General features: G+C 42.0%; 1 protein-coding gene across 1 annotated transcript; it reads right to left on the bottom strand.

Moving 5' to 3' along the window:
- Positions 1-949: 949 nt before the first annotated feature.
- On the bottom strand, positions 950-16,716 carry msh4 (mutS homolog 4). Its single transcript, XM_029258354.1, has 20 exons — positions 16,396-16,716; positions 13,356-13,523; positions 13,028-13,188; positions 12,674-12,784; positions 12,354-12,469; positions 11,950-12,123; positions 9,781-9,953; positions 9,345-9,412; positions 9,017-9,091; positions 8,569-8,633; positions 8,184-8,353; positions 7,895-8,031; positions 7,262-7,365; positions 7,030-7,154; positions 5,521-5,721; positions 5,080-5,198; positions 4,792-4,920; positions 3,881-4,055; positions 3,595-3,683; positions 950-1,218 (listed from the first exon to the last, which is right to left on the bottom strand). Exons 1-20 carry the CDS (start codon positions 16,625-16,627, stop codon positions 1,024-1,026), a joined length of 2,787 nt encoding a protein of 928 aa, XP_029114187.1. The 5' UTR covers positions 16,628-16,716; the 3' UTR covers positions 950-1,023.
- Between the last annotated feature and the right edge of the window lie 216 nt (positions 16,717-16,932).

Below are 16,932 nucleotides of genomic sequence, written 5' to 3'. Positions count from 1 at the left end.
GGCGCGAGGAGTAGCGGGAGGTCGATGGAGCTGGAGGAGGCGGAGCCGTCGCGAGGGGGCGGGGCTTCGCGCCGCTGCGTGAAGGAGCACGTCGTCCTCGTCTCGCTCCGGCTTCTCCGCGCGAGTTGTGTTTTCTCTCGCCTGCGAAGTTTTGCGCCGCAAAAATGTAAGACAGCAGTTCCGTGAAAGTGTTGTGTTTGAACACGCATTTCGACAAGCTGATCATCCTTGAAGGATTACAGCACAAAATTAAACAGTTTTAAAAGGAAGTAAACGCTGTGAATCGCTTTCGATATAATATAATAATTATATTCAGCAGACACGAGTCACGGTGTGCATGTAACGGTTTATTAAGTGCAGATACTTTTTTCCAAATTAAAAGAATAATCAATATTAAAAATAAGAATAGTACAATGCTAACAGTGTGTTCAGGTTCCATTGATATACTGTGAAGGACAAACACGTAGCACGCATTATGAAATACAATACATATGACATATCATATGTGTGCTGTGAATATAAATCATAACGTGAACCGTTTTTATTTCCGAAGAGAGCTTTTTAGTTTGCACGCCTGCTTAAATATTTATGTGAAATGCACTGCTCTAATAACACAAAGGTACAGGTGAGAAGGATTTTAAGGCTCGACATTGTTTTAATACAACAAAGCCTAATCTGTAAATAATAATAATAATAACAAATGACAAACACATTAGATGAGATTAGATGCTGAAACCTGGGATTTCATAGTTCAGTCAAACTGAAACTGTATGTAACATATGGCTCAAGTCATTGTTGGCCCACCCTTGAAAGTTACATTTAATGGTGTTAAAGGTCCTTTGTGTAAATACAAATAAAGTTGGTAAAACAATGACTTGTGCTTTGGCAGCTTTGTAGAACAGGTGAACTTTGCTCAGTGTCTCAGCTAAGGACACCCTGGTGTTCGGGGACCTCTCTCTGTGTACTGTCCTGACAGATGGAAAGTGAGCTTCGTCCCAGCTGCTTCTTGTTCTGCCCGCTGGCTCATCCCTCCATGTCTATGGACGCTGGCTCCTCAGCAACCTGCAACTCTGCCTCATACTGCCTCCTGAGGTCCTGCAGGTAGAGGCGGAGGCTGGCCGAATCTAGCCGTGAGTTTCTGGCAGCTTGCAGGAGGCGGGTGGCCAGGCGGTAAACCGCCCGGTTACGAAGCGTCTTGGGGTCACTGTGCTGCTTGGCCTGGTATGGCCAGAAGAGCGGGGAGCAGAGAAAAGACTTTTGTCAATGAAGAATGATATGAGGAGTTTCACTAGCAACACATTCACTAACTAGCAAAACTGTATAGAAATACCAGTACTGCTGGCAAAACCTGACTGCAGTCTAGAACTACAGGATACAGGAAATATTAATTTGAAAGGAATGCCAACAGGGTGCTGATGCTAGGAATTCCCATTTAAATACTGGATTTGAAGATTTCTCTTCCTTGATAGTGCATAATATGATATAATATTAAAAGTTCATTTTCGGTGCATTTTGAATTTCAGAGTTGCCATTTTGTAACTGTTATTGGTCGGATTTTGAGGAATTTTAACCAAAATCTGGATTCCTTTTTAACTGCATTCCTTTGAATATGAAAACTTGAAAAGTCAGTATTAAATGTTATACATCCAGACATTGCACATCAGTGATACTTAAAGATGAAAAAATTATTTCATTTAAAGATACAAGTTCTTAGTGTGCAGTGTCGAGGTAACAAGGAAGAATATGATTAAGGGAAAAGGAGGAATACAGTAAAAGAAATAACTAATTTATTTAATTAAATATCACCATTTCCTCCTGGTTTTTTAACAGAAATTGCCCTTCTGAGCATTTTTGACACACTCATCAGGACAGGATTAGTGGACATAGATGGATTTAAAGGGATTTATGTACAACAAAATAAAAACAAATAAAGGTGCTGGTATGAATCTTTATAAACACATAGAAACGTATACATAAAAGAATGTACCAATGCACGGGCGAACAATTACTGTTCCATAAACCACTCCACATTTTATTTGTATTTACGTAATGCTTTATGCGATATTAATTTTAAAAAAAAAAAAAAAAAACTCCACTTCCCAGAATTCCGTTTCCGGACATGTCTCATTCCTTCTGATTTAGTCTCGCGTTTTCTGCTTCTCATTTCAAAAAGGGCACAGACACAATGTCTAACAGCTTTGAACATTATTCGTACTTCTGCACTATAAATTTATTTAATGAATTATGTATGTTAAAAATATTATTAATTTAATTAGCTGTGTTTATTTTTGTGCAGGTTCGTTCTAAAGTATTGTCGTGTGTGCGGGACGCGTTCCGATCCCACGTGGGAAGACGCCGGCCGGCCTGTAGTAGAGCTGCCCTTCGCTCCTCTCAGACACACTGTATACGCTTGTACAGTTTCATTAAATTGTAATCACTGGTGTGCAGAGAGTAACAACACCGTTGTTGGTACAGTTAGTCTGCTTCACATGCTCAGAACGGAAAAGAATTTGGCTACGAGAAAAATAAAATGGTATTTTAGTACCAGTACTATTATACTTAGTAGTACATTTAGTACTAAATAGTACTATTTTAAATACTTTGCCAGTAGTCCAGTCACTATAAATAAAGCCTCGCAAGAAAAATCTTATCTTGTTGCCGGGTTCCATTGCGCTTCTCTAAAGGCAAACTTGCTTTTAAAACAGCATGCGGTTTTGAGGCTCATCATGTACAAGATCTTTCAAAAACTTCCAGTGTAGTACAAGGTTATAATAAGCATGCTGTGCTTCCGCGGTGTGGCTCCCAGTTAAAATAAAGTCACTAGTGCTCTGCTTCCCTATCGAGAAATGCAAAAGCACGGCAACCAAGAAAACTGCAGCCTTTCCCAGCAGACTAAGTGGATCGTTCGCATGGACTAATGATCACATTCAAAATCGCTGGATATTACTCTTAATCAAAAGTATATTTGCTCTTACACTGAACCTATTTTTTACCTTCTGCCTGATGGCAATTTTGGAGGAGGATAAAAATTCTCATAAAATATTGAAGGGCCCCACCTTATGAGTATGGGATTAGCTGAGAATTATATTCATTGGCTTCACAATAAATTCACGGTTTTAACAAATTCTTAATTCTATTTTCATGTTGTAGGCTAACATTAACATTAGCATCACATATGTAAAACAAACATTTTATATGCATTACTGTAATATCAGTCCATGCTATATATAGTTCGTTTTCTCTCTGGGCATGTAGCTCTATTTTTATCGCTGTACAATTAATATCTTTTCAAGGCGAGTCCAGTTCCATTTCATCCCTGGCTGTTTTTGGTGGTAACTGCATTTGTTTGACCTTGCTATGGGGTTAACCAATAGAGCGCTGATGCAACAGCATGCAAAAATGTCTTGCAGGGTGTACACAACACATTTTTAAAGAAAATAAACAAATACCCAAGGCCATATAGTTAAAATCACATTCTTAGTAGCTCCAGATATTCGCCCTCGGTGTTTGCCATTACCTTAATGGCACTTAGCCATCTTTGCCATCCACAATGCAAGTAAGAATTAAAAGCAGTGGAGGTAAAGTGCACCCTACCTTCAACTGCTGGCTGACTCTGCTCGCAATCTGCTTTGCTTCCTGGATGACAGACTGTGGCAGCGCTGTCATTTCTGCTGCCCTCAGACCTACAATTTCCACATTGCGTCAATTCCCCCAAATCAGCTGGAAATCAAACCTCACACCCTAAATATTTAACTGTCACACTGAGGCCTTCAGCAATAACATAGACATAACATGGTGTTTAGTACAGCTCAGCCAACAAGTTAGTACTCTCACATCGTGTGATGCACACACAGCGCCACATCATCAAAAAAGGGCGTACCATAGTTCCTCTCCTCTGAGATGCCCTGGCTCAGGAGGTAAGTGTAGACAATGCTCTCGGCTCCTGAGCTAGCTGCCCGGGTGTGGCGCACCTCCATGTGCTGGTTCTCCACGTTTAGGTAAAGTGTCTCCAGCTGGCACAGCTCCAGAAAGTGGGTGGCAAAAAGGGTGAATGCCTACAGGGCCAAACAGACCAGGGCAAAGGGTAAGCGTCACCGTGCTGCTCTCTCACAGTAGCCTAGTGCAAGCTGAAGGTCCCGTCCTCAAGTCATCTTCAGTAAAACCCCACATGTAGTGAGTCGTGTGTGGAAGTGACTTTTTCTGAATGGATGTACTTCAAAAAATCTCAGCAAAACAGAACTTCTGAAAATGACCGTGAATAGTGTCTTCAGAAACAAGAATGACTGTTTTATACTTTTGATGAGACACTGATACAGTGTATAAGAATTGCCAAATATTATACACATTTCACAGAATGCTCGCACACATCCGGCAACTGTGAATCTCCGTATTTGCCTATAATATGAAATTCTCACAGATCATTGCTGTTTACTCTCCGTTGCAATGTCAAAATTGATTAATATTCTAGTCAAACACCCATTTGACAGCTGCAATTAATCAAAGTAATAAATTAAGTCCTTAAGGAAGAAAGGAGTCACTGTGGATGTTCCCAAGAATTAATTTAAATTTAAAATGGAAGACAAAAGAAACTCTGACAGCTATTCAACAGTAGCAGCAGGGGGGACTGCATGCTCATTTCATACTCATATTACTCAGATATGTACTTACATATTCCTGTAAATAACTGTACTGTTTAAATAGTATTGTATTTCCTTCGAACTTGATTAAACTTGCTCTATTACTAAACAAAGTGTTACTTATGGAGTGGCATTTGCAGGTCTTGTTGCATACCTTGAAGTTGAGGAGGAACTCACAAACGGAGTGACAGATACCAATGCCTTCCTCAGCACTGGTGCCCCTTCCCAGTTCATCCATGATAATGAGAGATCTGTCACTAATGTTGTGGATTATGTACGACACCTGAAAGAAGCCTCGGAAAACATCACCAACATGTTATTACTAATGCCATAAAACATTTGTGAAGCTGGTATTCTATATGATTGGTCGTTGCTGTTTTGTCAATTATATGTGTGCAGTACATAAAAGTTATAAAGAATATTAATAAAAAAAAACATGTACCTCCTTCATTTCCATCATGAAGGTAGAGGAGTTTGTCTCAAAGTCATCATCTACCCCTATCCTAGTAAAAATCTGGTCAGCGATTCGGAAAGATGCATACTGAGCTGGAACAAAGGAGCCTAGGAAATGCAGGGGATATCGGCTGAACCAAGAAACTGTTGCTATTACATGATACAATACATAAAGATTTTACTTCATCGAACGCTGTGTGAATAGTTTACTCAGTGTGTTCCATGGTACTACCAAACCTTTTACTTTTATCTGTAATTCAAGAGTCTGTCATTTTATTACATAAGGTATAGTTAAGCAAAAAATAAAATATCTGTCAGCTTTACTGAGATGCATACATTATGTGTTCCCCAGCTGAGATGTGAACTGCTGTCTTGCCCACGGACATGAAACTGCACTTTGTGAAAGACACTATACAGCTATCCTCCCCACCTATCTGAGCCATGATTTGGCACAGTGCCACCTGCTTGAGATAGGTGGACTTGCCACTCATGTTGGGCCCAGTGATGATGACAAAGTTGTTGCTCTCGGAGATGTAGCTGTTATTGGAGACGGGCTGCTGTCCGTAGATGCGCTCCAGAATAGGGTGTCGGCCCTGCTTGATGGCCAGTGTGTCAGTGAACTCCGGCCGCACTGTGGTGTAGAACAGGAGCAACACTGCTGAGATTACAGCATTAGGGACATAGTGATTAATATTCACTCTGTAACTCCTAAACTTAAAAAATACCAGACACAAGACTAGAAAAAGACTGAAATAACACGTTAATCTGTGTTGAGAATAGAGCCAAACCTTAGTGCTATTGAAGAAAGTATTACTGGTTTACCCTATAAGTTTTATTATATAAAGAAAGTGTAGACAAAATCTAAAGACAATGTTTACAATGATACTTTTCACCAGAAAATGTAACCATATAATAGATGACAAAACATGCTGTAAATTATATACTAGAGAAACAGAGAGAAAACAGAGAGATAAGCATTCAGTGCTATTTGTTATCGCTCAGTAACTCTATCTAGACTCCTACAGCAACAGATCCACCCCTGCAAATAACAAGAACGGAGATTTGTGTCCATGCAGAATGTTCTCTCAACATGGAAAGAGTTTTTAGTGTTTTAATAGCAAGCATCACCAGTCTCTGGCTGCTGTCTGAAGGCACATCTGTTGTTAATAGTGCCTATGGCTATACTCCTGCTCTCCTGGAGAATGAGGAGCTGAAGATATCAGGTGGTGGAGACAGCAGGCGAAAGAAGAAGCAAAAAAAGCAGGGCTGAGGCAGCCTAAGTATAATTAGTCTGCCAATTGAAGCTGGAATGTTCCTCCCTTTGAAATGACAGCAAAGAGTTGGAACTGCTGAGTGCGCGGCTACTAGTATTGCGTGTACTCTTTCTAATTCAAGCAAATCATTATGCTCCATTTGTATTCTTGCGGATGACCTCAATTAAAGCTGCAACCACTTTAAAAAGGTGGGCTGAAGACTAAGCAAAACTGCATAAGGTTAACACTTCTTTTATTATGCTGACTTTTGGACCTTGCTGGCAGCGTACTTTATTAATCAAAGAACTCTGAACTTCACATTTAAAAGAGGTCAGTCTGAAACCGACTGGTGAATTTCTATCTATTCATAATAATAATTAATAATTAAACTGGAGCGATAACTCACATGAATGATATTTAACCTGTGACTGCATAAAAAATAGCATGTTAGAATGAATAGTTTTTTTTTCTTTTTTTAATAATAATTAAAAAAAAAAAAAAAACTTTTAACAGTACTGCTATCAGAATTCTCTGTGAATTCAAATAATGATGAAAGGTAAACAAAAATTTCCCTTCAAAAATATTTGTATTAAACTGTCAGCTTCTGACTTATTTTGTCAAGAGTGATGAGATGCTAGGGGCACAGTAGTCATAAAAAGCGATTTACTGTTTGGGTTACAACTTGCCGTAGTCAGAGACGGTGCAAGCGTTGGCCAGCGACAGCAGCATGTCCAGCATGGAGACAGAGTCAGACAGCTTGTAGAGGCAGTTTATGTGCTCATGAACTGTGCTCAGCAGTTGGCATACAACCCTGCAAAGAAGGGAGCAGAGCAGGGGCTGTAAGATGGAGCTGTGATACACAATATGCTACGTTCTGCGTAGCCCTAATGTATCAATGTGTACTTGCTGTTCACTCACACATATGACATATGGAAGATTTCCCTCAGTGCCTCTTCACAGTGGTCATTCATCTTGATGAGATCTGCTGTGGTGAAGCTGTAGTTGTTCTTGTGCTTAGTGACCTGAGGCAGAAGCGTCACACAGAGACAATTAAAACAGAGCCCAAGAGCTTGTAGCACAGGAAAGCAGGAATGCGGTATTTATATAGGCAAAATTTTTCACTGACACAAATAATTAAAGCAGGATAGTGTAATAATAGTAAAACTTTAATGATGTTTTTAGAGCTGACAGCTGCTGTTATCAGTCAGTTCTAAGTTCAAGCTACAAGACAGTGACATAACTCAAAGAGCCCATTATAAAGAGAGACTACAGCAGAACAGAACGGCATAACTTCTGTTTTCCGAATACAGGAGCAAGTGAAGCGTGCTTTAGAAGAGCATACAGTACATGTAAAGAGAGTCAACCTTGGGGCATAGTGCATTCTTGCGATTCCACCATTAGGTTATCTAATGCAGTAAACTCAGGCATTTTTTATGAGTGCTGAAGAACTCTTCACGGATATTAATTCCCTGTAGCACTTCAGCATGTGCTCTATAGGCTTTGCAAGCATAACAACAACCATAATACCTGATTGCCAGGGATGGCCTTTACCTTAATGAACTCTACTGGGAGCTGTCCATGAGGCAGGGCTACACTTTCCAGCTTCACTTGAATGAAGAAGCCACGCACTGAACTAAAGCTGGTCCGAAGTGGCAGGTTATGCTTCTCTGCAAGATTTGTCACCAGTCCTAGACGTTGACAATTAAATCATCATTGTACCAAGTCAGTCTGGATACAAAAGGTCTTTCCAAGAAAACCAGGATGAATTACTATTGGTCTTGTTCATATGCTGAGAAGGGAAAGCTTTGCATTAAGCCACCATGGTGTCGTAATAAAGCACCTGCAATGTCATCTACAATCTCAGTGTAGGCACGGCGTGCAATGTCCAGGAACTCATTAATGTTGGGCCGCACCGCGTAGCACTTCTGAGTGCGCATGTTTAGGCTGCCTTTCATATAGCTGGTGTCATTGTTTATCACCGTCTTGATCTGCTCCAGGATTCTGTCGAACCTAAGTACAGCAATGGAGACCAAACATGGAAGTACACCCAAGCCCAGGTGTTCAAAAAGGCATAACACATGTTGTTATAGCCCTTTGACAAGTGAAATCATCCTATATGTGATCTTTACAGGCTCATATGTAACAAAAAAAGATGTTATCCATAAAATATTAACAGATGTCAGTGAGAGAGGACTGAGCAGGGAGCGATACAGGAAACGTGGTACCTGCTATCTTCCAAAGAGCTGTAATAGGCCTTCAGCAGGGCAGTCTGACAGCTCCGCAGGGCTGCCTGTTCAGACAGAGCGAGCACTGATTAAATTTATAGAGTGAGCGAATGCCCGGCATCTCACTGTTGTTCTTATAGTCCTCTCAAAGAGCCCTGTCCTCTGCATCTTACGAAACCTTCATGAATTGCTTAAAGAGAAAAATCACTGACTGTAGCAATATGTCATACAAGATCACGTGCTGCTTAGTATTTGGCTTTTGATGTTCTAAAAATAATTCCAAAAATGACTAAAGAGGCATACTTTTTTGGTAGCTTGGCATATTTTTACTGCTGTGTTAAAAGACTCACCAAAATACAAACATTTATTTTATGAAACCAAAAGGCAAAACAATAAAACATAATCACACTAGTTACATGAGGCCTCATCCTGATTATCCTGCCCTGACCTTCAGTGGTATAACAAGTTCCAAAGTGTGTTTCAGCTGAATCACATGCACTATCTTTGCTTCAGCCACTTGAACCTGCAACTCCAACAAAAATATCAGAGTTTCAGAAAATTCTGGAAAGGCAACGAGAATGCAGAGGAGATAACCAGACATAATAACATTTTTAGTGACAAATACTTTTGCTGCCAGTGACAAAAAGGGTTTATTTATTAATGTGGTTAACATGTATTTTATTCAGCATTCTGTACAAAGTCCTACAGTTCCAAGTTACATCCTAGCTGGTGCTGGAAACATAATGGTATTTAATGACAGAAATAGCCAGTCGTACCGTTTCCTGTTTGGGGATCTGCACTAGAACAGAGAGCAGCTGGTCTATGTCCAGAAAGTGTCCAATGGCTGCAAACACAGCAACAAACACAATGAATCATGTTTAGACAGCAATCTTGAAACCGGAAAAGAGTAAACAACCAACAGGATTTTTCAGCTCCTGTTATAGTAACAGTCATCCTCCAAATCCTCCTACTTTCCCACAAACATACCGGAAGTGAGTGTAACACATGGAGGGTGACTTTTCTTGATGATAATGCTACAGTGTGTACTTATACCTGGCTTTTATAGGAATGATGTTATGGTTGCACCTTGCAGGCAAGGATATTTTCTGAACAATAGAAAAATTAATATTTGCCACTGTGTAGAACACATGAATAACACATTATTTAAAATAAAATGTGAGCTGGCCAGAGATAGGACACGGATGCGGCTACCATTCTTCATGCCAAAGAAGAGCTCCTCATCCTGCAGCAGCTCGTGCACAGCGTCCAGTCGGGTGTTGATGGTGTCGATGTCCAGCAGGGGCTCTAGAATGTTGGAGCGCAGGCGCCGTGCCCCCCCAGGGGTTCTCGTGTAGTTCAGCACCCCGAGCAAGGTATGCTCACTTCTGTCATAAAAAACACAGGTGGCACAACCTGAAAATCTAACAGAAGTCAACCGGTTCCCAAGCCTTACACATACTGGAACAGATATCTGACCAAAATGTGCTTCTGAGAATGGGACTTAAATTCAGGACCAGTAAAAGCAGTATAATTGTAAACAGTCATGCAAAAGTCACATATCAGTGAAGAGAGATGAATAGATATATGCCTTTGCACTGCATTTTAGAATGCTCTGTTAGCGCTGTTGTAGAACCTTGGATAGGACAGTTGACCTCTTTTACATTATACGCTTGAGATATGAACTCTCTTTGAACTTACATACTTAGGATAGATAACTAATTATTCCAGTCAGGTACTATTTTAACTAAAACTGAAGAATTCTCTCCCCAAGAACTCCAGAGATTCTCCATATCTAAGCACCAGACTACCTACTTCAACTGTATAATTTCTTTTTCCTGTTTCTCACTTTGTTCTCTATTATTTTTATTATGTCTTTGCACTTTGTTGTTTACACACACACACACACTCGGAACCGCTTGTCCCATACGGGGTCACGGGGAGCTAGAGCCTAAGCCGGCAACACAGGGCGTAAGGCTGGAGGAGGAGGGGGGACACCCAGGACGGGACGCCAGTCCATCGCAAGGCACCCCAAGCGGGACTTGAACCCCAGACCCACCGGAGAGGAAGATCCTGGTCCAACCCACTGCGTCACCGCACCCCACTTTGTTGTTTAAACTAGTTGATTTTTTTTTAATTTTTAAATTTAAATTTTTAAAATTTTTTTAAAATTTTTATACTGACTTTTATAGCAAAATGTGCTGTTTTGTTATTGTACTTGTATAAACCTTTCTTCTTAATGCGCTTCCAGAAGCTGCATAACATACGTTACTTCATTTAGCAGACGCTTTTCTCCAACGGAACTTCCAGTGAACACTATGTACTGTTATCAGCTCACACTTTACTCATCAAGGTGACTTATGCTGCTAGACACACTCCTTATAATGAGTCACTCTACCGCACACAAGTACAACATACTCTCTTGGTCACTCACACACTATGGGTGACTTAAAGCCCCTATTCCACCTGAGCAGCACGTCTTTAGATTGTGATAGGAAACCCACACAGACAAGTGGAGAACACAGAAACTTCACACAGACTGAGCAGGGATTGAATCCACATCCTCTCATACCACCCACATGCTGTGAGACAGCAGCACTACTTGCTGTGCCACCACGCCACCCGTATAATAAAAAGATTATTATTATTATTATTATTATTATTATTATTATTAGTGCACACCCACAGCTAAACGGTTTTCTGCTTAAAAAAATGTTGTACATAACAGAAACAAAGCAATTACCACACATTCCTTAAACACTCTGGTATAACTATATGGTGGTTACACTAAGTGATTTTTAACACAGTATAGCACTGTATACTTTCAGTTTGCCTTTCAGTATGTTCCAGTGTTTAAAGTTAAATTCTAACCCTAGGCATGGTCAAAATCAGTACAAATACTCAAGTGAAGATTTTTGCAACAATGATTGCACAGGGCGGGGGGCGCAGTGGGTTGGACCAAGTCCTGTTCTCCAGTGGGTCTGGGGTTCGAGTCCCGCTTGGGGTGCCCTGCGACGGACTGGCGTCCCGTCCTGGGTGTGTCCCCTCCCCCTCCGGCCTTACGCCCTGAGTTGCCGGGTAGGCTCCGGTTCCCCGCGACCCCAAATGGGACAAGCGGTTCTGAAAATGTGTGTGTGTGTGTGTGTGTGTGTGTGTGTGTGTGTGTGTGTGTGAGATTGCACAGGTTTTTTCTGGAAAGCCAAAATAACATTAGTTTGTTGACCTAGAAATCCAAGTCAAACTAGAAAAAAAAAATTAACTTTTAGTAAAATGTATGGCCTGTTGAGAATAAGAAAAACAATTTCTTTCATGACCGATGTAAACAAATGTTTGTCCACGCTGTAGTATATCGTTTGGTCTCTCCCTTTCACTGACTGCACTCACTTGTGGTCCCTGTTGTTGACCACCAGCTCCAAGTTGTGCGCAGAGGTGGAGTCAATCATGGCTGTTTGCTCGCTGCCTTTGAAGCTCACTTTAAGTGACTTGGGTGCGTAGATGCAGTTCTGGACAAACTCAGTGTATTTCAGCAGAGCAGAGGCTGCGGCCAGGCAATAGTATCTAAAATTTGGCATAAAAAGTGATAAAAAATGCCAATCTAAATACAATGTGTTGACCAATAACAGGGATTTCATGATGCCTGTTTTAATTTGTATTTAAAGATTAGTATTGCTCATGTCTCACAAGTATACACACACACACACACACACACACACACACACACACACACACACACACACACAATATCAGACCGTGTTTATGGATGATGTATGTAATTTTCTTTCTCTTACTTAGTCTGGACTTCCATAAAGACAGTGCTAAACTCTGGTGCACACAAATTTTGAATATACTCCAGGCCTTTTTTTTCATTGAAATACTTCCTCTGGATGGCAGTGAAGGCCACAGCCTGGTCATGGAAAAACGAAACAGCATGCTGACTTTTTCAAAAAGTGAAATCATTGCAAATCCTTGGCAGAGATACAAGGTACCTTGCAGAAGAATAAATATTTAAACTGGGTTTAGAGGAAACACCCACAAGTCTTATCAATCTTGATGAGAGATGGAAAACTAGTTTCATATCCCTGTGGTTACAACATCTTTGAGTGCTTACCTGGAAGTTCTCAGTGATGAGACTAAAGAGTTTAGCCCCCTTTCCCTTCTCCCTGACTGTGTCTGGCATCAATATTTCCAAGGGGTTTAGAATGTGCAGCCTGGTGATAACCTGCCAACACGAGGAAAAACAAGTCTCATAATGAGGCATTCGTGGAAACAGATAAGTCACATTTTTAATCATCTATTTACGTTTCGTGCTTAATTTTTAAAGCATTATAATTATTAAAGTCTACTGCTGATTTATGTTAAAGCCATTTAATCATGATCACTGCACTCTGAAGTGCTGTATTGCTGATGACTTATTTTGTTGCTGATCAGGGGAACAGATATGGTCCACTCAACTAATGGTTACCTTGGCATAAGTCCCAGTGTCAGCGAACTGAGAGAGCACGAGCTCCGGAAACTTCAGATTAATGCTGGCCATGCCAATCTCACCCCGTGCCAGGCCCCGCCCCTCGACCACGGCCACCATCACGGAACAAACACCAGAGGTAGTAGAGGAGCAGGTGGTCACTACACCCAAAGCAGACGGCCATGGTCAAACCATACGCACTTGTGTCAATAATAGATTCCACTTGATTATAATTTTTAATTGAAGGTTTCATTGTGTAGATTCTTATGAACACAAACAGGACCTCATGAGACCATTTTCATAAATCTTTAGACAGGCTGTACTGTACCTGTGTGGTCCACCTGCGGAGTCCGCGTGGGGTGTCTGCCTGTGGTGCACAGGGCCTGCCACACTCTTGGCGTACTCAGACAGCGGTGGGAGGAGCTGCTGTGAGCCGAAATGATGGCAGACAAGCTGATTTGACCCGTGTTGGCGCTGAGGTCTGCTTGGTAAGAGTCTGAAAGGAAAACAGAAACCCAGATTTATCTTGCCTGACGTGAGGATTCTGGGGAGAATTATGTAATCCATCCAATTTCAATAACTACTTGTACTGAGCAGGGTTGCAGAGAGCCAGAGTCTATTCCGGAAGCCCTGGGCGCAAGGGTGAGGAGAGTACACCCTGGATGGGATGCCAGTCCATCGCAGGGTAACCACGCACACAAACACTCACTCACCCGTTCACACACAATTTTTAGCATCTTTGGACTGTGGGAAGAAACTAAAACACGCGGAAAAAACCCATGCAGACACGGGAGAGAACACACACACTCCAAACAGACGGAGCAAGCATCTTGCACCACCCAGGCAGCAATACTTGCTGTACCACCATGCCGCTCAGAATTAGTAATGTTTATGTAATTGAAACTGATGTAACCTGTGAAAAAGGAAGTAAGACAAGCAGCAATTATCAAAGAGGTTGGAAGTTACACTGGTTTATCCATTTATATAGCTGGGTAATTTTTCCTGGAGCAATTTTTAGGGAAAATACCTTGCTCAAGAGTATTACTGCAGGGGGTAGAATTCTAACCTGGGTCCCCTGGGTCCACAAGCAACAGCACTAACCACCAGGACACCTGCTGCCTCCTTCTAAGGTGGGAATTTATTATACCTGACAGCTCTATATGAATTTTGCGTGGTATACATCATACTACCGACTCTTAGATATCCATACAAAAGAATGCATGTTAGACACTATCCTACACTGTACACTTATATGTTTTTAAGTTTCACACTGAGCTCTTTTGAAACCTGTATAGTAATGTAAAAAATAAAGTGCAACTGGTGGTTTTACACATTGAGATGCAACTAACAGCCATCTAATCTCCATCACCAGTAGATACACCTGCCCCCGTGTGCCCTTGCACAGAATAAAATGGTCCCCATTGAAGTAAAATTCACTTAACAAAACAATGCTATACAAGACTAGATTATGTTAGTAAAATTTGATGTACACAAATGAAGATAAAAATTCTGATATTTTTCTGTAATATAAAGGTGATCTCCAACTTACGATGGGGTTACGTTCCGCGACACCTATCGTAAGTTGAAAATATCGTAAGTCGAAAATGCATTTAATGCACCTAATAAACACCTCTGCGTGACAACTGGGAGATGTGGATCACTGCCGCTGCCCAGCATCGCACCACATATCGCTGGACCGGGAAAAAAAAAAATCTAAATTTAAAATTCAAAGTACGGTTTCTACTGAATGTCCATCACAGGCTCACTATCGTAAAGTTGAAAAAACATAAGTCAAACCATCATAAAACGGGGGCTGTCTGTACCTTTGTCCAAGACTTACAGAATCTAACTTGAAAACAAGCTAAGGAACATCTGTATCACTAGCCTGTTGAGTGTGCAGATAATGAAGCTGAAAGTCGCTAGAAGCTGACGAACATTACACACCCTTACGTGGGCACCTGCTAGTGTAGTAGTTAGAGCTACTGTCTTCAGGCCCAAAAGTTGCAGGTTTGAATGCTGCTTCCAGTTGTAGTACTCTTGACCAAGGTGCTTACTACTCTAGTAAAACTGAGGCAGCATGGTGGCACAGTGAGTAGCCCTGCTGTTTCACAGTCCCTGTGTGGTGTAAGAGGATGTGGGTTTGATCCCTGCTCAGTCTGTGTGGAGTTTATGTGTTTTCCCTGTGCCTCTGTGGGTTTCTGCCCAAAGATGGGCTGTCCAGGTTCCCCCATAGTGTGTGAGTGAGTGTGTTTTCTCTGTGGAGAAAAGCATCTGCTAAATAAATATCTGTATATCACACACCCTCTATACTAACCACTTATCTCCTAGAAGGGGGTGTCCATGTGTCCCTCTGTGACATCAAGAAATAATGTCTACACTAATCTCCCAGGATGCTGTTCAGGCAGATGCTGACAGACTGCAATTGTCCTCTTCCAGAGGAATCAAAGGCAGCAGGGAGCAACCACCTTGTTTCTGGAACATTGTTGGTTCCAGTAGTCTGTTTTTACAACACGTTTTTGTACTGATCTGCAGAGCTTCCCTTTCGAACCAATGTTGTGCAGGAAGGAGGAGGATTTATGTCCTCAACACCTCCCATAGTGGATGGCATGAATAGATACAGTGCTTACTTGGCCTTCACAGTCACATAAATACAGTATGTGGACTCCCAGCGTCTCCCACAGAGCGGACGTGATTTTAAGGTTGACAGCGAGACAGTGTCCGAAAGGCTTCCCAACGCGGACAGCATGGGGGCACAGCAAGTAGTGCTACTGTCCCACAGTGTCTGAGTGGTGCGAGAGGACGTGGGTTCGATCCCCGCTCAGTCTGTGTGAAGTTTGTATTGTAACGACCCGCGTTACTGTTTTAAGCAGGAAACCTGTATAATGTACATAGCTGCATTGTGGGGAATGTTAAATGTGGGTGTGCAACCACTGGGGGCAATTAGGGGGGAAATGATGGGGTGAATTGTTTGCGATGAACGCTGCCTCTTTGTCCTTCTTCGCCCCATCCAAACCCACGGCTCTGTGCGCCACAGTATTTATCCTTTGGGTGCTCTGGTTTCCTCCCACAGTCCAAAGACATGCTGTCCAGGTTCACTGATAGTGTGTGAGTGACAGAGAGAGAGAGTGTGTTCCACTGATGTATGGATGAGTGACCCATCGTAAGTAGTGTATTTGGCAGTGAAGCCACATAGTGAATAAGAGGTGGGTGTGCGTGTGTGTTCATTATTGGAAGCTGGAGAAAAGTGTCTGCTAATGAAATGTAAAACGACCCACGTCGTGTATAAAAAATGGTTAAATAATTGAGAGCAAGGTTGTTAGTCACTTTGGAGAAAATCGTCAGCTAAGGAATAGATGTGAAGAAGTAACCTTTAGAGTTCAGCGCTCCACTCCCTTCCCCTCCTCCTGAAGGGGACGCGCAAGCGCATGAGGCCTCGGGGCTGCTGCCTGTGCTCGTTCTGGAGCTCGACGCCACAGTGCCGCGTCCTGACGTGGAGGGTCCGGGGGTCGTGCTCAGCCGTGGCCGCTCTCGGACGGCCACCGAGGACACGGGGCTGCCGCCGGCGCTCACCTCCTCGGTGCTGCTACGGATCATTTCCATGAGTTTAATTTACGTCAAATAAATTAAGGCCTTGAATAGCCTTTAATCCAAGCGCAGAAGAACGCCAGAAAGCTCCGTCCGTTCGCTCTCCGTTTCCCGCCCTTTCCACCTGCGGCTCGCGGCCGTTTCCTAACATCTGATTGGCTGAGCAGATTTTACTCCTCATAGATGTATAAAAACACTTCTCACGTAATTCACTTCTGAGTAATGTAATTAATGTCCTCGATATTATTTAAGCGACAATGCAATGTCCCCTGTATTATTTTATACATTGTATATCACATGTTACATGACTATTTAGTGAC

This window comes from Scleropages formosus, chromosome 15, assembly GCF_900964775.1.
Source record: "Scleropages formosus chromosome 15, fSclFor1.1, whole genome shotgun sequence".
NCBI classification, from domain to species: Eukaryota; Metazoa; Chordata; class Actinopteri; order Osteoglossiformes; family Osteoglossidae; genus Scleropages; species Scleropages formosus.
The sequence above is the reverse complement of the archived record's forward strand: the minus strand, read 5'-3'. Positions and strand labels throughout refer to the sequence as shown.

Bases quoted from the DNA above. Each gene is read 5' to 3' on its own strand.
- msh4 (XM_029258354.1), bottom strand. From the start codon at position 16,627: ATGGAAATGATCCGTAGCAGCACCGAGGAGGTGAGCGCCGGCGGCAGC. The intron at 13,524-16,395 runs GTTACTTCTTCA...TTTTCCTTTCAG, and splicing joins TGGAGCGCTGAACTCTAAAG to ACTCTTACCAAGCAGACCTC. The intron at 9,092-9,344 runs GTACGACTGGCT...TTGGAGTTGCAG, and splicing joins AGATCCCCAAACAGGAAACG to GTTCAAGTGGCTGAAGCAAA.